At 43.0% G+C, this 26269-nt stretch overlaps 1 protein-coding gene across 1 annotated transcript in view; it reads right to left on the reverse strand.

Annotated features, from left to right (window-relative positions):
• Positions 1–24849, reverse strand: part of GNG10 (G protein subunit gamma 10) — a 40381-nt gene extending 15532 nt beyond the window's left edge. The window contains exon 1 of the mRNA XM_068234315.1: positions 24615–24849. Within this exon, the coding sequence (XP_068090416.1) occupies positions 24615–24695 (81 nt within the window). The 5' untranslated portion in view covers positions 24696–24849. The remainder of the gene's footprint in view (positions 1–24614) is intronic.
• Positions 24850–26269: the final 1420 nt, after the last annotated feature.

A 26269-nucleotide genomic window follows, 5' to 3' on the forward strand; every position in this document is an offset into this window, starting at 1 on the left:
GTTCTTGGAAGCTGGTAGCCTGCCAAGAGCTGTGAGCTGATGGGTGGTGGAAATCACCAAGGAAGACTGTCACCGTGCTATTGATGCTGTAACTCTCTCGCTGCCTCACAGAGCTGTGGAGAAGACCATCCACATTTGCTGCTGGCTACATATCCATGGTGGTCTGGAAACACGCCACTTATTGGGCAACATGCTGAAAGTACATTCCTGCCAGTGCTGCTCTCTGCTGGAAGTAGCATGACAGTAGGCATGAAAAATTGCCACAGAATTGCACAAGACTCGTGAAAGAAAACAAATAGAGCTTGCAAAAGGAAGTGGACGTGCAGTGAGGCGGCTGACTCTCTAACTTGCAGAAATTTGTAGAAAATACAGAATTTTATTCCAGGACATCATTTTAGCATTTATTTTTCTTTCGGGAAACCAAAAATTAATTGGTGTACTGAACCATGTAAAAATGTAATTTCAGGCCTCTTGCCCACTACTTGCAATTCTGACGCAATTTTACATGGGATTTGGTACGGCATGCTGCGTTTTTCTGCGTTTTTCTTTTTGTTTTGATGGCATCTGGGGAAAATCAGAATCGCAAATCATATTTGCAGTGTGCAGGGGGCCTCAATTAAATTTTTTATCTAATGTACAATTATAGTCGCTGGAGGACACATGACTAGAGAAGAATCATGTGGCAAATTAAACATACCAGAGAAGATGTTACTCTGATGATGAGTGATAGACTATCTTTGGTGCTGCATCAAATAAGAGGGCCCACAACCCACAACATCAAATGTCAACACAGACATCCCAGACATCCATCTGTAGTCTCAAAACAGTTGTGGGTGCCGTCTTAGATCATACCATTTACAGACTGTACCCTTTGTCAGTCACAGAGCAGTGAGTTGGGCACACCCACATCCGATGAATACCCAACAGCCTTTTCCACAGTCAGAATACATGCCAGAAATGGGACAGACTTAGCAAAAGCCAACGTGCTGTTGTGAAAATCCATTGCTGTCCAGATGTACTTAGTGCTGTGAGGTGCGCAAATGCTCTGAACAACGCAACAGACAATGTTGCCGCTCTTTGTTACAGATTGCCTCTAAAAGGAATGTGAATGCTGCCATTATGTATTTCCTTTTCAGCAATAATAGTTGCCAGTCTGTCCTGCTGATCCTCTGCCACTCATACTTAGTCATATACACCTTGAACAAGCATCCAGATCAGGTGTTTGACTGAAGTGTGGCCAGACCAAGCACATGAGCAAGCTTCCATTTAGGTGCCAAACAGCTGTAGTGCGAGTATGAACTCTGCCTAAGCTCCCACCCCTCCAGCCACTCACACTCCATGTCACGCACTGTACCACAGTACTGCATGATGTTTTATATGAATTTGCTCAGCTATGTGACTAAATTGCCTTTTGGAGAGTGCCCTCTCTCTTCTGGTTTCCTGAATGTGCTGTATTGTATACCTACACTTCCACCATGAGAACATCCAGCTACTACTCAGCAATATACCTGCTGTCAAAGTGGTGAGTGCCACATTTTCGAACAGTCAGTATCCCTTGTATGAAATGCACAGAGCTTTACTTACAGATAACTATGTTTAAGAGAATAGCTGCCTGCAGACAAGGAGTATAGTATACACTAGAAAAGGGAGTATAGATGTCCATTTCTGTGGGAGATTTCAATAGGGTGTATATGTAATTCAGACGCTGGGAAATTTGGGTGCAGGGTAAAGCCGAAAAATGGCTCACCCTGCTCCTGCAAATGTTCCAGCAGTGTTAATTACTAATCCCAGGCCACCATGGACTCTGGAGTAAAGGTGGCCATACACTGGTCCATTTGCCATCATATCGACCAACAGATAGATCCCTCTCTGATCGAATCTGAGGGATCGTATGGCTGCCTATACTGCAAACAGATTGTGAATCGATTTCACTATGAAACCGATCACAATCTGTGGAGCTGCCAACGCCCGCATACAGTACATTACATGATCCGGCCGGCGCGAGTCCCCTGGTCTCTGCTGTCTCTTCTCCGCTGGGTTGCGGGCCGGCTGGCTTCACTTCACGTCCGGGGACGTTTAAACAGTAGAGAATGCTCTACTGTTTAAACTTCCTGCCGGGACAGAAAGTAGCCAGCCGGAACCCAGCGGAGAAGAGACAGCGGAGAGTGCGGGGACTCGCGCAGGCCGGAGCAGGTAATATATAGCCGTTAGCGTCGGTCGTCGGGCATTCGAACGCCGCTATCGACGCACTCCCGACCCGCCGGCGATTGAGGGAAATCTTCCGCACAGACGGCTCGACGGGAATCTACGGGAACAATTGATTTCGGATGGAAATCGATCGTTCTGTCAGCGTTTGCGTAACGATTTAACAGCAGATTCGATCACAGTGATCGAATCTGCTGTATATCAGCGGGTAAATAGTTGGGTGTATGGGCCCCTTAAGATGTAGTTTGGCTTTCAGCTATGGTTGACAGCCGTATTTTGCAGTTTTTATTGTAATTTGGGCTCTGTCTTTTTGACAGCACCCAAATTACTGACTGAGCACTGCTATAGCAGTAAATTCACATTACAGCCTATGGCGGCAACTGGTGCTCCCAAATTTCCAGCGTCATTTTTGCCTGGCTTGTCCAATGGGAGCTACAGGAAAACAAGTCAGACAGGAGAGGCAAGGACATTCATACAGCACTTTATGCAACAGAATTGTAGAGCTATAAAGATAGTGTCTAAATAATATAATATAATAGGGTATTGGATTTCAGCCTGGCCATGTGGAAAGCTGTCCATTTTTGTGACTGCTGAATAAACATCCTTGTATACATGTGGTTATGTTTCTCCAGTTTCTTTCCTCTCCAGCTGTAAGGCATAGTGTTAGAAAAAAGCCAATTTTAACCACTTCAACTGCAGTTCACAGAGCCAAAAAGATTATTCTTAGCATGAAGCGTGTCTGGTGAATGTGGAAAGAAAGAGAGAGTATTTTTACACTGAACAGTTTGTACAGTCACCTACGACACAAATATATCCCTCCTTCATGTCCAGCTATTCTGAACAGGATGTATTGCTGAGAAAAAAATATTTGTGTTGTTAATAAAGTGCTCAGGGGCCTTTGGCTGGGATGCATGGACTCATGTGACCAGCAAATACATTTACATAATATTAATCAGAGAACGTTCCAAAATTAAGATCTTACAATATGCTATGGTGCCTCTGGACAGTAAGGCCCCTTTTACACTTAATCAGTTGGTGTGTGTTAGTAAGCGTTGGTATGCGTTTTTTCCATAGCAGTGCATTGGGAAGATTTCAGTTAAAACGCGTTACGTGTAAAAGGTGCCATAGGAAAACATGGGCATTACTTTGAAAATCAGTTTTCTTTCCATTTTAACTGAGAGCAACTGATTAAGTGTAAAAGGGCCCTAAGAGAGCTACAATCAGTGAAACACTTCTATTCACTCCGTTGCACTGCTTTCTTCACCACTGTCCCCATTTACTGTTTCTTGGAGCCTATTTGTCACACATCCACTTTTCCATGCTACACAGCAATATTGGTGCATCATTATCCCATTGCCAGGTCTATACATTAAACTGGGAGAAACAATACACTTCTGCAAATAAAACGTATATTAGGTAAATATTTGCTTGACACCTGCCATTGTTAAACTTGTGCTAAAAATAGAGCTACTACTGACCAATCTCGTGCCTTCGGCAAGATATCCATGGTCCGTCTCAGTAGAGCTCTTCAGGTCCCCCCCCTATAACCCCTAAACCCCCACCGTAATTATTGCCATGATAAGTGTTTATCTGGTCCTCCTATAGTCAGGCAACCTGCTCTGTTCTGTATCCAACTGCCATAGTGACTGCTACCCTCTGTCCACCTCAGAGAGTCTTGTTTCTCTACTCTAAATAATGATATGACCCACACTGTAACATTCCCCTTAGTGACGGCACCCTTGTATAACAAACTACAGCATTCCACTGCTTTAACTCTTTCTCTCTTTCGTCATTTCCACCCATTTCAATAACATGATATGGGGTTCTGTTTAAAAACCTCCCACTACAAACTAGAGAATCTGAGCCAGTGGGTAGCTGAGTTATTTCTTTAAACTTTACAGTCATCAAGAAATGTAACTTCTACTGGCTGTTAGTACATGTACCAATGCATTTTTCTCTTTTTTAAAGAGAAAGGAGATCAGGAACTGTGTTTTGCAGTGAAAGGCTAAAAAGAAAACCCCATGGTCTCTCATTGGAAGCACCAGTGATTTTGAACGCCAATTTAAAATACCCCAGAGCTGGGGACAAAAAACATGAACGAAACCCATGGTGTGCTAGATTACATTGGTGAGTGTCTTGGTGCTGTTTGTTGTCTCCAATTTCCCTTCACCCTTTACCCCCTTGTTCCAGGTCTTCTAAATATCAGACAGGATCCTCCAGTCACAGGCGCAGTTCCAGGTCTCACGTACACAGTGAAAGCAAGCACTCGTCCACTGACTGTGGATATTAACATAGGCACCTATGACAGCTCCCATATTATCGGCAGTTGGGCATCAGCCGAAGGAGAGTCTTAAGGTTAGGCATCATCATGGGGGTCTTCCAGGGAGGTGTTAGGCATAGACAAGCGGGTCTTGGGATTAGGCATCGGCAAACGGGAAGTTGGTTTGCATTAGGCATCGAGAGGGAGGCCTCGTGTGAGGTTATCGGTAACTATTACCAATTGTAACGATCGGTGTAACACAGAGAGAATCTGATTACCGGTGATCTGCAGTATCACCGAGAATACAGATATATACCCGATTATAGATGATCTGCAGTATCACCGATAATTAGATATATCTCTAACCTCTGGACACCTGAGTAATAACTTGTAAGAATTGGACTGTTTGAAAATCCATCCTTAGAGCACATGTTTCTAAGACAAAAGACTCACTTCCTGTTTAACTGACCTTAGGCGGGGATAAAGTTTGAATCTCCTGAGGGGCATCCTTTCAGCCAATGACAGTGCGCCTCCCTGAAGGGATGTGATGTATGGTGAAGGGGTGGAGTCGAGCAGGATAAAGGCTTTGACCATGTGCTGTGAGGGGGTCTTTGGCTGGAATGGGCTGGTGAGGCTGTTAGCGGGAAACCATGGCTAGGTAAGCTGTATCTGCGCATTGTGGGCTGTATTTTAGGATATATTGGGAAGCTGCACTAATGTTATGTATTAATGGATACATTGTGGGCATTGTTTCCTAAACTTTATGTGTGTTTATGGTTGGATTGCTCTGTACATGTTGTTTTCTGTAGTTCATCAGTATCTGTACCTGTATCGCAAATACCACTTGCAATATAAACTTTATTTATACTGTTGTTGATGTGTATTTCTTTGCCAAATGACCACCTAGAACTTACGAGAAATCGGTATTGTTGTATTTATTAATATCCCATTGTTGATGCAATATTTTCAGCAATATCGTATTTCTTACATAAATGGTGAGCCAGGTAGGAGGTGTGTTATGATTTGGCGGGAAAACATATTAATAGCTGTATAATATTGGATGTTGGATTTGTGATTTAGGTTTGATATTGATGTTATACTGCAGACAGTTTTGGGAGAAATTGTGCAAGCAGCCAAGCTATGTGGTGAGGTAGCCTGTGAGTTTCACTGTAAACTCTGCCTATTGTTGTGTACAGAGATCAAAGTGTTCGCATTGAATAGATTGGCCATTGACTTGTTTTGGGGGTAAACAGAATGGACAATGCTGTGGAGCTATTGCTTGGTAAAATCACAAAAGTTAAAGATTTCCAAACAATAGTTAACCAGATACAGGACTCAGAAAAACCATGGCTTCAGATTAAAAGTTTTATATCTGAGGCTATGTTGGCCAAGAAATATTCCAAGACAGAAGCAAAACATGCCTTGGTATTTGCAGCCTGTTGGATGGCAAAAGAGTTTGAATGTATGAGAATACAGAAAAGAAAATTAGAAGACAGGGTGGAATATTTAAATAGTGCAGTCAGCAGATTGACCATTTCTGCTCAAAATGCTGCGGCTCTAGGATTAAATAATCAGAAGACAATGGAGGCAAATAAGGAGTTGCAAAGTGAGAATGAGAGATTAACTGAACGTCTCAAAGATGCAGAGGCAGCCATAAGATCTTTAGCAGTGTCCCATACACAGGCAGACATTGATCACTCTCAGTGTTTAGCCCAGATAGAGTATTTGAAGCAACAGTTGGGAAAACACAGTGCAGTGGTTGCTGCTTTTAATGTTTCCATGTCAGAGAGTGATGAGTGTGACTGGGATGATGCATGGATGAATGAGATGGATGGTGAGGAGGCTTGCTATGATAGAGAGTTAAAGATGGCTCCTATAAGTACAGAACACAGGGAGGATCCTCTAGGCATGCTTATCTCACAGACTACTATTGTAAGACCATTGTCCAGCTCAGAAATTCATGCTTTAAGTCAGGAGTTAGGATGTATCGATTTGAATGATGATCCTATAGAAATTCTGATGAGAATTGAGCAGTTTGAAAAAGTGCATAAGAATCTGAATCCCAATATTGATGTGTTTGATGTCATTCTGGCCAGTCTGGATAATGCTCTAAGATCAAGCTTGCCTCATTTAGTGTTTACAGAACCCAGAATTAAACATAATTTAGTGAATGAGGTGTTGAAGTCTCTGGGTATTGAAGAGATAGATTATCATGCCCGTTTTGGGAACTGTACACAAAGAGGGCAAGAATCTGTCCAGGGTTTCACCGACCGATTATTTACCTTGTACAAATATACATTGCCAGTTGGAACACAAGGGACATTAAACGATGAACTCTATAAACGTGCGTTACTCAACAGAGCCCTCCCTGAAATCCGTAGATTAGTGGGATTTGTGATTTCAGCCCAAAGCTCTTACACTGAAATTATAAACTGTTTTAAGAGGGCTGAAGCAATGTTAAAAGAACAGAACAGGTCTTATCAATGTAGCTTGCCAATTATGGAGAGGCCTGCTCCAGCCCATAGAGTTCATAGTAAGCCCTCCTCCCAATTCAGAGATCCCTCTAAGAAATGTTTTGCATGTGGAAGCAGTAACCATATTGCACAAAACTGTTCCTTCCATCAAGCAAGAGCACCTTTACCACAGGCTTTCCACAGTAATGAGATACGGAGGTGCTTCCATTGTCGGAAACAAGGCCACATCAAGTGGTTTTGTCCATCTCTTGGAGGAGACAGGAATAATGTTATGAGAAATAATAGCTACCGTACCATGAGGAGAGAAACTGAGGTGTATTCTCCCAGGTGGGGGAACAGGCACTGTAGACAGGATAGAGCCTGGGTTCCTTTTAGAGTAATTGAAGCACAGAATGCACAGTTAGAAGCTGAGGTGAACTGGCTCAAGGAAATTCTGCAAACCAGGGCAGAATAATAAAGCAAAATGTATGGGAACTAAAACAGTGCGGAAGGTTCCAGAACCCTCTCACTCAGGAACTTTGTCAAATGTTAATAATGGTTTTTCAGTTTCTGTTTCGTAGGAAACCGAGGAACAAAAGAAGATCCCAGCTGTGTTTTGTTGTTTGTCTGTCTATGTATGCATTTATGTATAAAGAAGATCCTAACATATTTTTAGTTTGGAATAAGCCTCTTTATTTAAGGGATCATTTTATCTACAGTCAGAAAAGTAAAATTCTAAACTATTTTTTGTAGTCTCAGGTGCTGACTGTAACTATGGAAATGTGAATGGGTTGCCTTTGTTACTGTACTATAGTAGAGGGTTTTGTGAATGGCCTGAAGGCATGGCAGGTGAGATTGTATTTTTGTTTTCTCACCTCTTGTAAGGATCCATGCACAAAGTTGCGGGCCATTGAAATGTTTTTGAATATAGCGTTTTACAAAGGCAACAATTTATTTCGGGAAAACCAGATTTAACATGTCTTGTAATGTAAGGTCAATTGTGTTAATGAACAAATGGTAAGGCCTTGTTCAACCTGGAGTTTTTGTTTCTGGTTATGAGCTTTGTTTCAGGTACTTTGCATATACTTGAGAATTGCAAAGCACACAACAACAGTTTTTGCTTTCAATCCTTTTACTGGGTTGGGGGTTTTATAGATAGTCAAGTGGGGGATGTTTGCTTTAGTACAGATGTTTTGTTGCAGAAAGCACAATTGAAACTGTTCATATTGTTAAAGTAAATGCCCAAATAATTAAATGTACAGATCCAATAAGCAGGCCATATCTCAGCCAAGATTTAGCCAGAATTATTAATCAGATTCAGCAAATGTTAAAGAAAAAACCATGTGCACTCATTATGAGTATCTTCACCCTGGAGATGTGTTTTTGTAAATGCAGTCTGCAGTTAGAGGTCCACAAGATTGTATAACTGTGTAATGGGATTGAACTGTGTATGTCTACATCTAACAGAGATCCTTTTGCAGAAAGTTGTAATGGCATTGCATTTAGAGTGTTACAGTCCAGATATCAAAGTTGGTTATGTTTTTATAATGTTTTCTATGTGTTGCAAGTTTACAGAGTCACAATTGGAGATGATGCTGATGTACAGAGACATGGGTGACCCTAGTGATTGGCTCAGTTTGCAGTACTGTTGTACTTAGTGGGTAATATAGTTCACGCATATGCTTTTGAAGCTATGAAATCATAATGAGGTTCCATTGCTGTGCTTTGTCTGCTAACCTGTCTGTTTCAGAATCACGGAGTGTGGAGCTCTTTGGCTAATTTCCCAGCATCTGTGGAATGTGAGGTGCCGTGTGCCTCACAAACTGAGTGTGGGAGCATCATGAGTCCATCCTTGCTTGGTAAGTGGCATGCTTGAGTGCTGCCAGAGTGTGACATGGTACTGTCAGTGCGGGCTGAGTAAGTGGAGAGGCAGGTGTAACTTGCCATAGAAGTCCAAATCTCAGCAACCGCGCAAAACCACTGTGAACCAATGTGAGCTGGGAGAGGGACTCGGCAGAGGAAGCCACACAGAGCTGGAGTGTGGCCACCCAGAGTGGTGAGTGATCAGAGAGCTGAGACTGTGAGCTGGGCAGATAATTGCAGATGTGTGCATTCTAGGCGTGGCCTGATATTGGAGAGGTAGTGGATAGAGCATGTGCTAGTCTCCAAAATGGTAAACTTGGAAAATTATGGGTCCCATGCAGTGTCTTGATATATCATTGTCATTTTCAATCAGAAGTCCTATCAAAGCTGCTTAAAGTAAATAATGGGGTAGGACTTGTGATTCTGTGAACTGTGTTGTTTTGTGTTCTGTTATTTTGCGCAAATGTAGATTAACCAAGAACCCAGTGTGCTGGAACCCTGAGCCGGATGTGCTATCTGCAGACGTCTTGATAACTTCTGGGACTGAGCAAGAGACTGAATGCATCCACACTGGAGTCGTTATGAACTTTTACATCTGCAATTTGGAAAATATTAACATAAAAGGAGAACTTTTATGGACCGTTTTTGTGGGAAACTTACATTGATGGACTCTTTATATGGACATTGGAATCCAATCTAATCCCATTCGTGGGCCTATGGGCTGTTAAATTTTGGTGAAGGTTCTCTCAAAACTTTCGATCACCTTCAAGTGGGGGATTGTAAGAATTGGACTGTTTGAAAATCCATCCTTAGAGCACATGTTTCTAAGACAAAAGACTCACTTCCTGTTTAACTGACCTTAGGCGGGGATAAAGTTTGAATCTCCTGAGGGGCATCCTTTCAGCCAATGACAGTGCGCCTCCCTGAAGGGATGTGATGTATGGTGAAGGGGTGGAGTCGAGCAGGATAAAGGCTTTGACCATGTGCTGTGAGGGGGTCTTTGGCTGGAATGGGCTGGTGAGGCTGTTAGCGGGAAACCATGGCTAGGTAAGCTGTATCTGCGCATTGTGGGCTGTATTTTAGGATATATTGGGAAGCTGCACTAATGTTATGTATTAATGGATACATTGTGGGCATTGTTTCCTAAACTTTATGTGTGTTTATGGTTGGATTGCTCTGTACATGTTGTTTTCTGTAGTTCATCAGTATCTGTACCTGTATCGCAAATACCACTTGCAATATAAACTTTATTTATACTGTTGTTGATGTGTATTTCTTTGCCAAACGACCACCTAGAACTTACGAGAAATCGGTATTGTTGTATTTATTAATATCCCATTGTTGATGCAATATTTTCAGCAATATCGTATTTCTTACAAACTGAGTGTTTGGTGCAACAGTAATACTTTGAGGAAAGCCCCCGTACAGGGGGTGCAAGGCAGTAGGAGATACTGCCTAAAGAACAGATTCCTTCCAATGGCCTGTGACTCCCCAAGGGGCGGAGCCAGGCTGAGAGAGGGAAGGACTAGAGTGTGAGTGACACCAGTGGTGAAGTGTCACTGACAGGTCTGTGAACTATCTCCCAACAGGGGAAAGAGTTCTCGAGGTCGGACAGGCCAGGTCGGCAACAGACAGACAGATCAGGTACAAAGACAGGAGACAGAAACGGAATCCAAGGACTAGCAGAGTTTGGCAACAGAGTATCAGATATAGCGAAGTACCAATTCAGAGATCAAGAGAGTGGTCAGGAAAGCAGGAAGTCATAACAGATATAAACAATGCCTATACTTTAGGTGTGAGCTCCGTGATCATCAACACCCGGGAACTAGTCTGATATACAACAGAGATGAAATACAGTTCCCTAGTCTTGGGTGTGAGTTCCTTGATCATCAACACCCTGGAACTAGTCTGAAGTATAACAGATAGTAATACAGTTTCCTAGTCTTGGGTGCGAGTTCCTTGATCATCAACACCCTGGAACTAGTCTGAAGTATAACAGAATGATAATACAATTCCCTAGTCTTGGGTGTGAGTTCCTTGATCATCAACACACTGGAACTAGTCTGAAGAATAACAGAGAATATCAACACAGATAGCAAAAGGTCTGAGTGCTTCCACGTAGTGATCGCAACGGCAGACACCAGAGAAATGACCAGCATCCAGTATATATACCCTAGCGCTCTCCAGCGCCTCCCCTAAGTGCTGGACCAATGGGAAGTGGTAAAATGGTCAGCTGACCGGCCTGGTCAGCTGACACCTTTCTGGCTGTCATAAAAGCTCTGCCTCTCAACGCGCACGCGCGTCCTTCTGAACCTGTGTGGACTATCAGTCCCAGCCACACCAGATCTGTTTTGCAATGTATCTGCTGTGCAGGACGCGGAACCAGCCGCACCGCTATCCGAGCACGCGGCGGTTTCTCCGCGTTCCGCCATGCGGACAGATGTAGGGCCATGCGTGCAAACCACCGTCCGACGCGGAATCCGCCATGTTGAACGCAGAATCAGCCGCCTTACCTTGAGTACTCGCGGCGGCTTTTCCGCGTTTTCTCACACCAATATTTTATTATTGGAATTAAGTAGTGGAATATTGGTAACAGATATTCGACTAGCAGCTTTCTCCAGCGCCCAAATTACCGTAGCACGCTTTATATTGTATGCGCTTAAGATAGCTGTGGGTGAGCTGTTGGAATTGCAGAACTGGGTTGACCAAAATACAAATAGTTCAGCAGGTACGACATCATAGCCATCTTATTTCAATCCTGAATTTAGCAGTCTAGAGTTCAGTTGTAGTAACTTATGTAAAAGGTAAATCATTTTATAAAGGGGTTTATAAAGGCATTTAGAAAATAATTTGATTCTAAAAAGAAAAAAAAAGTAAAAATTCTGCCAGCAGAACCAACTTTCACGTTATTAAGTGTATTCTCCACACACATACAGTATGTAATTGGTTCAGAAGAGTTGTTAGATAAACACTTAACAGTACTGTGTGGGTGCAGCACATAAAAGGCTGACAACAAAAGCTAAAAAAGCAAGTTTATGCTCATTTAGGGAAAAAAATGACTAATATGCTATTCAGACAAATGAGAGACAACAAATTTTGGTCCAGCTGAATGTGTAAATACCCCAGAGAAGAGTACACACTGTGACATTCCTGGGCACTTTCCTAAAACCGTAATTTTTGTTTTTTTGGTAACATAAAACCTCCTACAAACCATTTTCCACTATCAGCGTTTTGACATACAATTAAAATAGTTTGCAGATCGAAAAATGCTAGGCAGTATTACATTAAAGTCACTGACTTTCTGTAGATGCAGTGGTGTAAAGCATGCCGCCACTGGACTCCAGAGCAGAGACTTGTTCTCTGGAGTGATGAATTACACTTCTCTGTCTAGCAATATAATGAACAAGTCTAGGTTTGGCAATGCCAGAGAACGGTTCTTGCCGGACTGCATTATGTAAAGTGTAAAGTTTGGTGGAGGGGGTAGTATGGTGTGGGTTTGATGTTCTGGGTTTTGCTTGGCCCTTTAGCTCTAGTCAAAGAAACCTTGAATGCTTCAGAATACCAAGGTACAATGGACAATTTCATGCTCCCAAATTAAAGGGGAAAAGTTTGGGAAAAGCCCCTACCTGTTTTAACATGTCAATGCACCAGTGGACAAAGCAAGATCCCTAAAAATTTAAATGAACATGTTTAGTGTGGAGAAAAATTTCTGACCTGCACAGAATCCTGACCTCAAGCCAATAGAACACCTTCAAGGTGAATTTGAGCAGAGTATGCAAGTGAAGGATTCCTGTCCAACATCATTAAGTGCCTGTCTCCACATGCGGATGGGAGCCGTTGCGGCTATGCACCACTTCCGCTCCCATTCGCATCATTTCCACATCTCTCGATGCGGAAGAGTATTGGAGGAGACGGTGGGCGGATGTGGCAGTGCGAGAATCTGCAGCATGCTGCAGATTCTTGGATCGCTCCGTACCGCTCCGCAAAACCAGCACGCAATGGAAACTGTTCCATTGCTGCACATTGGTTACAGTACAGCCACGGTGCGATGCGTCTGTGTAGCTGCATCACACTGCGTGTAATGGAAATGGGCCTAATGGTGGCAATACATGGTACAATTTTTCATTTTTTTTCGATTAGATAATTTAGTTCGATTATTCCGTTAGATCGATTATAAAGATTTTTCCAGCATGTCCGATCTAATTTTTCTCGAAAAACGGGATAATCGTTTGAACTTCTTGATCGAAAAAAAAAAATTATTTTCAACTTTCATTCGATTCGATCATTTAGATCGAATAAACGGGATAATCAAACGTTTTTATTGTACCATGTATGGCCACCATAAGGCTCTTCTGGAAGAATGGTCAAACATTCCCATAAACACTCTCATACACCTTGTGAACAGCCTTCCCAGAAAAACTCTAACAGTTATAGCAGCAAAGCCAGGTCCATACTAAAGCATTAATGCAGTGTACAACACCATAGACAAGTTACCCAGACATGGCTGAGAAAAGTGCACTGTTCAATGGAGAGGAGGGACAATGAAGTGGCGCACAAGCGGCTTCCGGAAAGTGGGGTAAGCATGTACACAACTCACTTGTTCATCGCTTATTGTCAGTTTTGTTTCGAGAATGGGGTTGGTGGATCACTATCTAAGGTCATAGGACACCTGTAAACATGATAGATTCTCGGCTGAAACCTGTTGGACTGAGTGATTGGATGCCTGGGAACATTTTTAAAGAAGGGCTGAGTGCAAGATATGGAGCTAAAGTCACAAACAAAAATAAAGAACTCTAAGGCTTTGTTCACATTATATATCGCCAGCGCAATCGCAAGCAATGAGCGCTTGTATAATAAGCGCTTTTCCCATCGCTTTCTGAGCGATTAGACATTTTTAGAAGAGCTTTTGTTAGGCGATTTGAGTTTTTCTCCCTGCAGAAAAACAGGAAGTGAACTGTTTGACCTGGAACTAAATAGCTGTTATTAATCTTGTGAAGAAAATCTCTCAAAAAATCGCTTTTCAAATCGCTTTGTTAAGTGCTTAGCGATTTTCCTATACCTTGTACTGAAGAGCAAACGCTCAGGAAATGGTGCAGGACCCGCGTTTGCAACTGGAAAGAAAGAAAGAAGAAGGGTTTCTTTTTCTTCCAAATATAATGATGAGGGAGGAGGTTAAGGTTAGAGAAATAACTGGAAGACAAATGCCGACACTACTGATGAAAACAGAGTGCCAATCTCTAGACTCATCAGTCACAAACTCAAATAGCCAATATGTGGTGCTGGTGCCCAAACCGCTAGCGCCAAATTGTAATGAACTCAGTTATGTTTAATTGTAAAATAAATATTTTATACACCTTAAAAAAACAACTCCAAGAAAAGTTTCCTAGTGTAGAACGGGGTTAAAACCTCTTTTCGGTTTTAAATGGCTAGCCGCTTCCTGGAAAATGATCTGGTCATCCCAGCAATTCCAGACCAGTTTTCAAGGATCAATTCTTAGTCATTAATATGAAATATAATACTGTATAAGCCATTATATAACATATCATACCGCAGGTGCACAATTCAGTCATCACACACAAAAACCAACACACTGCCTTATGTACACACATACAGACTCCATGAATAATCATCGGACTATTATCTCAGTGAAATGGACACTCGGATTTTCCAAACAGTTACATAGTACAGTGAGTGGCAGACTGAGCCAACGGCCAATGGCTTCTCAATGAAAAGGAATGGATAGCTGTGAAAACAGAAGAGAAAATGTTCAGTAAATAGAGGCATGCATTATTCAGAAGCCCCAGTGCCTGCAGGCTGGACACTGCACACAATTACTGAATTGTGTCACAGAAAGACACAGAGCTAGAGTGCGCTGCAGGGAAGCACCCACCACATCCAGCTGTGTTCCCGCCATGTAGCTGTGGAGATTAGTATATATTGATCCGTCTTTATTTACTCTCCACATGCTGTCAGTGTCAAAAATGTTCTCATAATATAACCTTACAAGCTAACTGAAAAAAGAAAATGTCAACGTATGCTAATAAACTTGCATCACAATTACTCATGTTCACATTTTATCCTATATACTCACCACACATCATTCTAAATATTTCATATTGAAAATTTGCAGGAGCCAGCAACTAGCAGATTAGAGCCAAGAGGCATGAAGGAGCCGGCAACTGGCAGACCAGAGCCAAGAGGTGTGCGGGAGTCGGCAACTGGCAGATGAGAGCAGAGAGGCACGCAGGAGCAAGCAACTGGCAGATGAGAGCAGAGAGGCACGCAGGAGCAAGCAACTGGCAGATGAGTGCAGAGAGGCACGCAGGAGCAAGCAACTGGCAGATGAGAGCAGAGAGGCACGCAGGAGCAAGCAACTGGCAGATGAGAGCAGAAAGGCACACAGGAGCAAGCAACTGACAGATGAGAGCAGAGAGGCAAACATGAGCAAGCAACTGGCAGATGAGAGCAGAGAGGCACACATGAGCATGTAACTGGCAGATGAGAGCAGAGAGGCACGCAGGAGCAAGCAACTGGCAGATGAGAGCAGAGAAGCACACATGAGCAAGCAACTGACAGATGAGAGCAGAGAGGCACGCAGGAGCAAGCAACTGGCAGATGAGAGCAGAGAGGCACGCAGGAGCAAGCAACTGGCAGATGAGAGCAGAAAGGCACACAGGAGCAAGCAACTGGCAGATGAGAGCAGAGAGGCACACATGAGCAAGCAACTGGCAGATGAGAGCAGAGAGGCACGCAGGAGCAAGCAACTGGCAGACCAGAGCTGAAAGGCATACAGAATGTCACAGAATTTCGCACTTTGACAAAAAATGACCATATTTATCTTCATTCATCTGGGTTGCTTAGTACCTCAGAACTCCAAAGTGGATAGAGCACTAGGGCCCTTTTTCACTAGCAATCACAAACGCCAGCAATTGCGATTTTTCATTAATTCTGTTATGCGATTGCGATTTTTCATTTGCATTGCATTATCACTCTAAAAATTTATCCAGAAAGCGATTGCGATTTCCAAATCGAATCACTATAGTGGAAAATACTTCTCATGATTTCTATGATAAAGTAACAACCCTAGCGATTTAAAAATCACTATCGATTTGCGATTCAGCTGTGTAGTGGAAAAGGGCCCTAAGAAGGGGTTTGGTGGAGGAGGAGGCATATAAGCCTTGTACAAACGCTACATCAGAGGTGGGCCACATTTTTTGACTTGTGGCCCGAGTCAAAAGGTTTACCAACTCCTGATCTAACATGTGTACAAGGCTTACGTATAGCCAGTCCATTTAGTGTTCTAATCCAGCCCACCAAATGCAGGACCAGATTCAGCCTATCCCCCTCCCTCTCTATGCAAAGTATAGTAGTGAGCGGAGCATAAATGAGGCTACTCACCCTCTCTCAGCTTCCACCGCTGATTTCTCTTCAGCCACACAAGCTGTGTCCTCTTGATGGCCAACAGCGTATCACTAGTCATGTGACGTGCTGGCATGTACATGAAAAGTACATGCCAGCGTGTACTGTAGATGGGACGCTATTTATGCAGCTGAAGGGAGATAGGTGCTGGAAGCTGACAGCAGTTGAGTAACCTCAATTATGCTCCACTTGCAACTCTGCATAGAGAGGGAGGGATGGAGGCAGGCAGGCTGAATCTGGCCGTGCATCAGTGGGCTGGATTAGAAAACTAAAGAGGTTGGGTACAGCCCATGGGCCATGCTTTGCCAAGGACTGCATGTGTACAGCAGCCTTCAATCCCCTCAATGCATTGCCAAGTGATTCGCTTGGTGCCAAGCACAGGCTAAAGGCATAGTTCTACTCATTCTGCCCACTTTGTGCTCTTCTGTACTTCCCTGCTCTATCAACCCTCTATCCTTCATAGCAACAGAACGGCGCACCAGTAGCCTGGAGGCTAGTGAAGCATCTGTACAGTTTCCGACATCAAGAGGTTTGAGTCCCACTTCCAGCGGATGACAGAATATGAAGGTGCATCTCTAGTATGGACATGGTTAGGAAGCAGGGTAGTTTCAGGTGCTATATTATATCCTCTGCCTTGCTGCAACAGATGGGGTCAGAAGAGGTGAAACGACAAGAGCTTTTGTTGGAAATGTTCACCTGCTTTCCATAGGATGCCTCAGTTCTATATGAAGCATGGGTGGTTTTCACAAGGCTGCAAAATCAACTCAAAACCAATTTCCTATGTGTGGCCATAGTAAAGTCTTTACAAGCACTACAGGTTTACTAAAAACTACCATGAATCATCGTTTCAGGCAAAACAAATAGGTCTGTACAAGGAATCCATTGTATAGGATTGATAAAGGAAAACGCTGGGCTAATTGTCATGGATTACAGCACTATCATAAGAATATGTGACACCGATATTATCTCATGGAAAACAGCCATTAATTGTATTTCCTGTTATGAAGTTTTACATTAGTGGTTATGTCTTATGAGCTCACCCACTTACATATACAACATATACTGTATGTGTGACTGGAATCCTGCCAACTCCACTTCTGATATCAGGCTATGGAGGACAACTGGGGCCAAAGTAAATTAAAAAAAACTGTGTGCAGCTTGGAATTGGGAAAAACAAATTCAACAGGAAGTGCAGCTGTTTAGCTCCATCGCCAGCTGATTACAATTTGCATGCAAGACAGCATTACTTTACAGCAGCTTATTGGTCAGGGATCAGCCATCAACATGGTGTTTGCAGGTATAGCATTGTTATAAAAACTCACATCATGCCAAAAATCAGCAGGACCCACAAATATATGGCAAATACTAGTAAAGGCAAAAGAAGACACACGGACACCTGGCGGCCGCTCTGCTGTGATATAGCCAGGTATAGGGAAACAAATAGTGGGTTAGTAAATATACTCACAAGTGCGGGTTGCTCCAAGAGGCAACCAATAGTAAGGGCATGTGGGGAAGTACCATCCCCACTCAGCCTTTGGAGAACATGTAAAGAGGTTGTGGCTCCAAAAAGGTATGTGCCACAACACAGCTATGGGTCAAGTCCCCTACCAATGTAGGGTACTTCAGATAAACTTTGTATAAAAGCAGGAGATACCCCAAAATGCTATTGATAGTAACTATCACTGTAAGAAAAAAATACTGGACCTGGAGGGTCACAGTCACCAGTGATGGGCATTTCTCCTAAAAAGGCACGTTATTTGACCTGAGGAAGCAGAGTATGCCATGAAACGCGTTGTCCCAAGAGCTAAATATCTGAAACTTTATTTACTTAAAACCTGCTGTAAGCCTCCTTAAAGTGAACATCCGGACTAAAAATCAACTCAGCAGCACTGAAAAGGCTTTGTGTTTCTTTAACAGTTTCACAGCATCAGAACTTTGTTTCTCTTATACAAACCTCATTTTAGCTGCACAGAAGAAAACTGCCCAGGCTTTTTTCCCCTGATGCTGTGCAAAGCATGATGGGATTTCTGATTTTGGTGTTTTCTTTCTGCTGTTTTGGTGCAATTTTTTTTTTTTACATTTTGAATTTGACATTTGAAGCCTAGCGTGTGCAGCTGGGAGGGGTTATCAGGACATAGGACAGTTGGAACTGTGTCTCCTGCTCCTTGTCACCTCCTTTCAACCAAAAAGATGGCTGCCCCCAGGACAAAGATGGCAGCCCCCATGAATCACAAACATTTGCCTGTTCTTTTAAAACAGGGTGGGTAAGAGATTATATTACCTATCTATTCTAATTAACATAACTAATGTAACTTGATGACAGTATGTTTGTTTAGGCCGAAGTTCCCCTTTAAGGTAGGACCAGGATTTTTTTCCTTTCAGTGATACTATATATAGTATTTGTGGGCTCCTCCTGCTTTAGTACGAAGTTTACATGACAAAGAATACTTAACTTAAACTTTATGACTACATTCCTGGGCTGGATGGTAGCCCAACATCCAAAAAATGCACCGCAAAAAATTCAAGGCATAATTACCTCTCCATAACCTGCAATTTCTACAGTAGATGAAAGCTGCATGTTCTAGGAATATATGCTCTGAAGCTGTAACTCCCTTTAGGGTGAGAACACAGCTGGTGAGGCTGGCATGAGTTGCATACCAAAGTAAAAAGAGGTGCCAAAAACCACACCGAGCACATTTTATAATAGTAAATAAAATGTGAATATTCAGTAATCCATATTATACCATGTAAAAAAAGGTATAAAAGTGCCTGCAATGTCCACTAAGTGCTTATGGGGGTCATACAAAGAAGGACTTTGCACTAATAAAACATCAGTGGCAGGATAAATCCGAGAGGCACTAATAAACGCTTCAGACTATAAGTTCAGGTTATTTACCACACTAAATGATATTCCTTGTTGTGAGCGATAGATCCTTGGCCTGGACAAGAAGGCCTCCTTCAGATGAACTAAATGTGTGTTGAGAAGTTTAGCCTCCCATCTGCCTGCCAAGAACTCCATTCAGGTGCAGATTAATACAACCAAATTTCAGTATTTGCCTCACAGATATCCATGTTTGACACATTGGGTTTACCCGGTGTGTGTGGTGGTGGTGGTGGTGGTGGTGGGGGGGGGGGGGGAGGGGGGGAATGAAATGTTGCAACTTAGAATGTCTGTGCTCAGATGTGTCTCTGTATGGTTGGCGCCTCTCTGATCAATAGCTAGTGCCCGGCCAGTGCATAAGTCAGCTGACAGGCAGTGAATACAGGCCTAAGAAGAGTGCGGCTTCTGTCCATTAGATACAATTTCAAGAAATATAGAATTGGTTCCAGCATGTTCAGCTATGGGTACATTACTTTGTCCAATGTACAGCTTACTGTACCTGTAAGTGGAATTTTGACTTTAAAAACAAACAAAAAAACACAGTTTATTTATTGTGTTCAGACCAACTGCCTGGGGTCTGTACCATATGTTTAGCTATTGCCTCCTACATTTGTCAATACTTAGCTAAATCTACATGTGGCCATACAAGGGCCATCAGAATTAATACTCTGAATAGATTTGGCAGTTGAAACACTGTATAGTAATTCCCAAATACCTACTCCTGCAGCCTCCCTTCCCCACTCCCAGTAACCTGCTCCTGCAAGGGACCCCTCCCCTAATGTCCTAACCCGCAGGGAGCCCTCCCCTAATGCCTACTTCTGCAGGGACTCCTCCCCTAATAACCTGCTCCCTCAGAGATCCCGCCCCTAATAACCTGTTCTTACAGGATCCCTTCCCCATTAACCTGGGCAGGCAGCATCCTTTTCCTAATTACCTGATCCTGCAGGGGCAACCATGCAAAAATGGTGCTCACCCTACTATTGCAAATTTCCCTCCAATGTTAATTACTATACCCTCTCCAGACTGCCATGAACTCAGGGGTAAGATGCAACTTGGCTGCCAGCTATTGCTGGCGGCTGAATTGCACTGAGTTTTTTTTCCCCTAATGCGCAGTACGGCTGAGCTCGTCTTTGGAAGTACTCGGGGGACGAAGGCTTCACGAAAAACTACTTTAACAATATCTGACCTAGCAGGTGGAAGAAATGTAACTGGGCATGGTACAGAAACAACAGGAACAGGAAGCAGTAGAAATAGCAGTTTAGCTTTAAAACAGGTTACAGCAAGAAGGTCCGCACCAATCCAGGATTCCAAACAGAAACTTTATTTAGGACGTATCCAATATGAAGATATGCACATGCATCAAAACGCTGACATGTTTCGAGCTATCTTAGCTCTTAGTCATAGCTGGTTAAAAAATGGCAAAACCACCTATAAATAGGAGGATGTCCTATACCGGCCACTCTAGACTCCACCCCCAAGGGGGGAAGTGAAAGAGGAAGTGATCTAGAGGTGGTAAACAGGTAATTACCTGTAGGAACACATTACATAGTGACACACCATACCCATCGGTTAAAATCAATATAAAATACAAAATGCAATATACAAAAAATTATTGAAATATGTAAAATTATAGCAAAGAACAGCGTGGGTGGAGTCTAAAGTGGCCGGTATAGGACATCCTCCTATTTATAGGTGGTTTTGCCATTTTTTAACCAGCTATGACTAAGAGCTGAGATAGCTCGAAACATGTCAGCGTTTTGATGCATGTGCATATCTTCATATTGGATACGTCCTAAATAAAGTTTCTGTTTGGAATCCTGGATTGGTGCGGACCTTCTTGCTGTATATTGTGGGCCTTGCTGACCTGATCGTGCACACTCCAGTGATTGGTGGGTAGAGCGGTGTTAACACAAACTGTATTTAAAACAGGTTAGGTACGAATGGCTAGAGTTGACAGAGCTCACTCTGATCTGTGTACATAGAAAGTGCCTTACACTGAAAGTGGCCATACACTGGTCGATTTGCCATCAGATTCGACCAACAGATAGATCCCTCTCTGATCGAATCTGATCAGAGAGGGATCGTATGGCCACCTTTACTGCAAACAGATTGTGAACCAATTTCAGCCTGAAACCGATCAGAATCGGTGGAGCTGCCGCAACCCCCCCTCCCCCCCTGCATACATTACCTGTTCCAGCCGGCGCGAGTCCCCTGGTCCCAGCTGTCTTCTTCTCTGCTCCGGGCTCCAGACCGTTCCTGCAGCTACTGAACCCTCCTGTCCAGGGGAAGTTTAAACAGTAGAGGGTGCTCTACTGTTTAAACTTCCTGCTGGGACAGGAAGTTCTGTGTAGCAGCAGCCGGTCTGGAACCCAGCGCAGAAAGAAGACAGCGAGGACCAGGGGACTCGCGCCGGCGGAGTAGGTAATGTATACCCGCTGTATTGCGTCGGTCATCAGGCATTCGAACGCCGCTATTGACGCACTCCTGACCCGCCGGCAATCGAGATAAATCGTCTGCACGGACGGATCGACGGGAACGATCGATTTCGGACGGAAATCGATCGTTCTGTCAGCGGTGTGCGCGGCGATTTCACAGCCGATTCGATCACTGTGATCGAATCGGCTGTATATCGGCGGGAAAATCGTTAGGTGTATGGGCCCCTAACGGGTAAGATGCCCGGATATGCCTGCCACTGTGCTTCTACCTTATACCTATGGTGGTACAGTTTCAATATGTGCCTCCCAGTATCCAGCTATGGTGTTTGTGATATTCCTGTAGATGCTCTGTTTCCTATGGTTGCTTGGGTGTTGTAATTGGAAATGCTTGCTATAAGCTTATCACTATATGCATGATCAACACGCTCATTTGACATGTTTTTATGGTTAGGCACAAATTTGTTTTTGGTACTTGCTATTACTGTAATGTGACAAATTTACTAAATAAACTTTGTTTTGGTTAAAAAAACAACTGTCATTAGGAGAGATCTAGTGAGTAAAGGTGTACCCTGATCCCAGTGATTATTGTTGTTAGTGTTTCGTCATGTTGGATCACCAACCAACACCCTCTGTTGTTCTCACTCCTCCCCATAGAGCAGCACAGGTTATGGAGCAACGTGTCTGCACAACAATCATTCCCAGAAAGATTTTTCCAGGTGACAAGTTTTGTAATCCTGTACGTAACTACAGTCTAGAATCCAAAACAAAAATACTATCGTCTCATGCTTCTAAAGAACCAAGAACTGAAAATAAAAATCATGCACACACCTGATTAGGACCACTGATATACAGTACCAAAATGAAAACATCTGAAAGTAATTATTCAAGAAAACAAAGTAGCACATGTTAGAGTATCTCCTGTTTAATCTGAACTGTAAAATCGAGCCAAAACTGAATACTCCAACATTAACATGTTTGACCAAAACCCACACCTAACCTCAGCAGACAGTGTCCCAGTAGTTTACTGTACAGTGGGCAGAATATGGAGTGGAGCTTAAGCAAGTTGGTTTGGGTGACAAACATAACATGTCCAGTATGGGTGATAAAGGGTTTTCAGCTGCAAAAAAGTTGGTTTGGGTGCTAACCCATAACCTATTCTATAACTAAAGAACTGGGTCACATAAGGAATCTAGTAGGAATTTAGAAGGGAAATTTTAAGAAGACAGGGTAGGGGCTATAATTTTTATCAGTGATGGTTAAAGGATACAAGAGATGACATGTGACATCATGAGGTAGACATGTGTATGTACAGTGCCAAGCACACAAATTACTATGTGGAGTTCCTTTTTTTCCCCTCTGCCTGAAAGAGTTAAAAATCAGGTATGCAAGTGACAGTTTCTGTCTGGGTCAGAATGGGGTCGGACTATAGAGTAACCCTCACTGATAAGGAATTACAACCATAAAACACTTTACTGGCAGGAAATGGCTTGTGAGAGCAGGAAATAGTTAAAAGGGGTTAATAATTCATAGATTTTAGCTCTGGCATACTTAAAGTGAACCTTAAAGGAAACCAGAGACGAACGTAATTAAAAGATTTATACATTCCTGGGGTTTCCTCCAGCCCCATCCGCACGGATCGCTCCCACACCGCCGTCCTCAGTCGCGACCAGTCTGATGCAAGCGCAGTGCACTCTCCGTGTCTCTCCAGTGGAGAATAGTACTGCGCAATTGATTTTCTCATCGGTTTATTTTCACCTTAAAGGGAACCTTAACTGGTGGGGAAAAAAAATTCCCTTACCTGGGGGCTTTCCCGAGCCTCCTGCAGCCGTCCTGTGCCCGCGCCGGTCCTTCGGTACCCTCCGGTCTCCCTCCGCGGTTAAGTTTCGTTTTCAAAGCGTCCTCTTCTTCCGCATTCCCCGTCGTAAAGAGTCATAAAGCGCGTCCGCATGACGCAAAACGCGTCATGCGGACGCGCTTTACGGCTCTTTACGACGGGGAATGCGGAAGAAGAGGACGCTTTGCCCGAGGACGACTGGCAGTCGTCCGAAAACGAAACTTAGCCGCGGAGGGAGACCGGAGAGCACCGAAGGACCGGCGCGGGCACAGGACGGCTGCAGGAGGCTCGGGAAAGCCCCCAGGTAAGTGAATTTTTTTTCCCCACCAGTTAAGGTTTCCTTTAAGTAGTAAGAGGTGAAGAGAGGCACGCCATACCGTGTTGAGTTGGGTGCATAACCAGGGACGTTGAGCGACATCCCATCACAAACAAGTAGTAGGAAGGATTGATTAGTACACCGACTTCTCTATGACAAAAAGTTTTATTCTTCAATCATGTGTCAACACCATATATTAATTTTCACCTTGTGTTTCGGTGTCTGGAAGAGTTTGATATTGGAAAATGGAAGAGGGGAGGTTATAGTTATAGTTGGGCACCCACCAGGGTCTAACATTGGGGATTTTAGGGGGCAGAATTTAGAAAGCCGAAAACATTATCACTTATTATCAAGATATTGATAAGTGTGCAACTTTTGACTCCAGCAAAAGTTGTCACATATTAGAAGAATGTAGTATTGGTAGTCATATCACAAATACTAAGCAGCACTACACCAAATCCACCATGCCCACATGTGCAATGGGGGGACACAACGCAGGATCCAGTAGCCTGACCTTCATACCAAGAGACGAGCAGTATAATAGAGCAACATGAAGAGGTACATAGGGCTAAAGAAAACCACCAAACACCAAGCCTCATCTTTGTACCCATTTGCTTATCTGCTTGGACTTTAGGATGCCTTCAGTCCTGCACAACTCAACTGTCACGACTCAGACATGACAAACAGCATTAAACTGAACATTTACAAGGTCCCAAATTGTTTATTAGCCACAAGCACAACAGGATGCTCTGCAGCATCTTAATCTAATTTTTTTTTCTTAAGGCATGCTGGGACAGCATCCTAGAAATACACTTGGACAGAACTGTTACCTATAAATAGATGATTCACCAAACAATACATTCAGGGATGACCTATAGTTGAAAGGGAAAAAAAGCAAGTTTTTTTTACAGTGTCTTCTCTCTTTCTTCTTCAGCAGCCCTGTATTACCTTAATCCTCTCCACACTGGCTTCCAGCTTCAGCTGTTCTACCATCCTCTGCATGCTGCTCAGGTTAGAGTTTGATGACATGTTTATCCAGCAGAATAGGAGATGAGAGTAAAGTGCACCCTGTTGCTACTCCAACAGATAGTACTTCGGATCCTCGCTCGGATCAGGGCAGGAAATGATCTCACAAACAGCTAAACTAACAGACTCGCTCCCTCCTACCTATCCCTGAGCCCTCACAAACTGCAGCTTCCAAACTCCTCACTGCAATGTAGTTTGCTTTTGGCGCCACCTATAGGCATCAATAGATGCAAGAATCTAGCAAAAATATTTTTTTTTCTAAGTTGAACAACTTGTCATTTTTTTTTTTAAGTTAAATAAGTTTATCGCATGTGATGAATATATATATAAAAAAGGTAGTTGAAATAGTTAAAATGTAAAGGAGAAGACAAGGACACAGAGACAGTGATGACAGATTTCTTTAAATACTAAATGACATACATGTACTGTACAGATGTGTCTTTCGGCTATATAGAATAGCAAAATCATCATGGTTGGATCTCAGGGTCCTATCAAACTTTGTCCGCTGCATTGTAAAATCTGAGCATCTATGCTACAGCAATGAGGTAGTTCAATTGAAGAGAAATTGCAACACAACAGATTATACAGTGTGTAAGGAACCTCAAAGCAACACTTGCTCCCCAAAACTTCCTGGTACACATCGTAAAATTGAATCGCAAGCACTTAGCGTTTCTACTGGGAACTAAGCCCGAGATGCTAATAATAGTTCCAAGATTGTTGCAGAAGTACTCAAACTTGTTCTGCTCTCAGCATAGTAAACATGTTTGCACACAGGGAATGCTTTCAAATATTGCTTTATGTACCTAAGGCTCTTTTCACACTATGTCCATTGCATCACAATGCCACGGACAATATAATAGCATTGTAGTGCAATGCAATTATATTCCAATGGTGCTTTCACACTGGTGTGTTTGCAGTGTGGTGCAATGCATTCCATCAGGATAACACACTGCCTGATGATTGTAGTGTGTTACCAAGGCAAGGTGACGTGCGTGGTTTTGGGTGTGTTGTGAGCAGAAGTCTATGGACTGTATGCTGGCTGCACTGTATGTGCTGCATCCAAAATGTGAGATGCGACTTTCAATCATTGCATTGTGATCCTATTTTCTGGATGCGCAACGCAACAGATGTGGTGTGAAAGTAGCCTGATCGTAGGTACTTACATCTTGGTCTAATCTAGTCTAAGGGACTAATTTAATCCCACTTACACGTGTAAATAAAAATAACATACCAACACATAAACACACCAAAAATATTACATATTCTTCTGTCCCATTTTTGGTTCGAAGTGCTGTTTAGACAGCAGCTCATTTGCAGTGCAGGCTATAGGTAAATGCCTTGAGATATGCGTATGATGGACCATCACTCTCCACAAAGCCTGCCATTCTGGCCTCCAGGGAGGTAAAGGAAATGCATAGATTTGAAAGCGCCACAAGATAATTTGGGTGTGAGCTTTACCTGAAAAAATGTAACGTTAGAAAGGACGCAGAAAATAGCTGGTAGTAGAATATCTGTAAATTTACCTACATTCTACTACTTAATTTATATAGTAAAATATCAGTCATATTTGCTGATAT

Source organism: Hyperolius riggenbachi, chromosome 1 (genome assembly GCF_040937935.1).
Source record: "Hyperolius riggenbachi isolate aHypRig1 chromosome 1, aHypRig1.pri, whole genome shotgun sequence".
Taxonomy (NCBI): Eukaryota; Metazoa; Chordata; class Amphibia; order Anura; family Hyperoliidae; genus Hyperolius; species Hyperolius riggenbachi.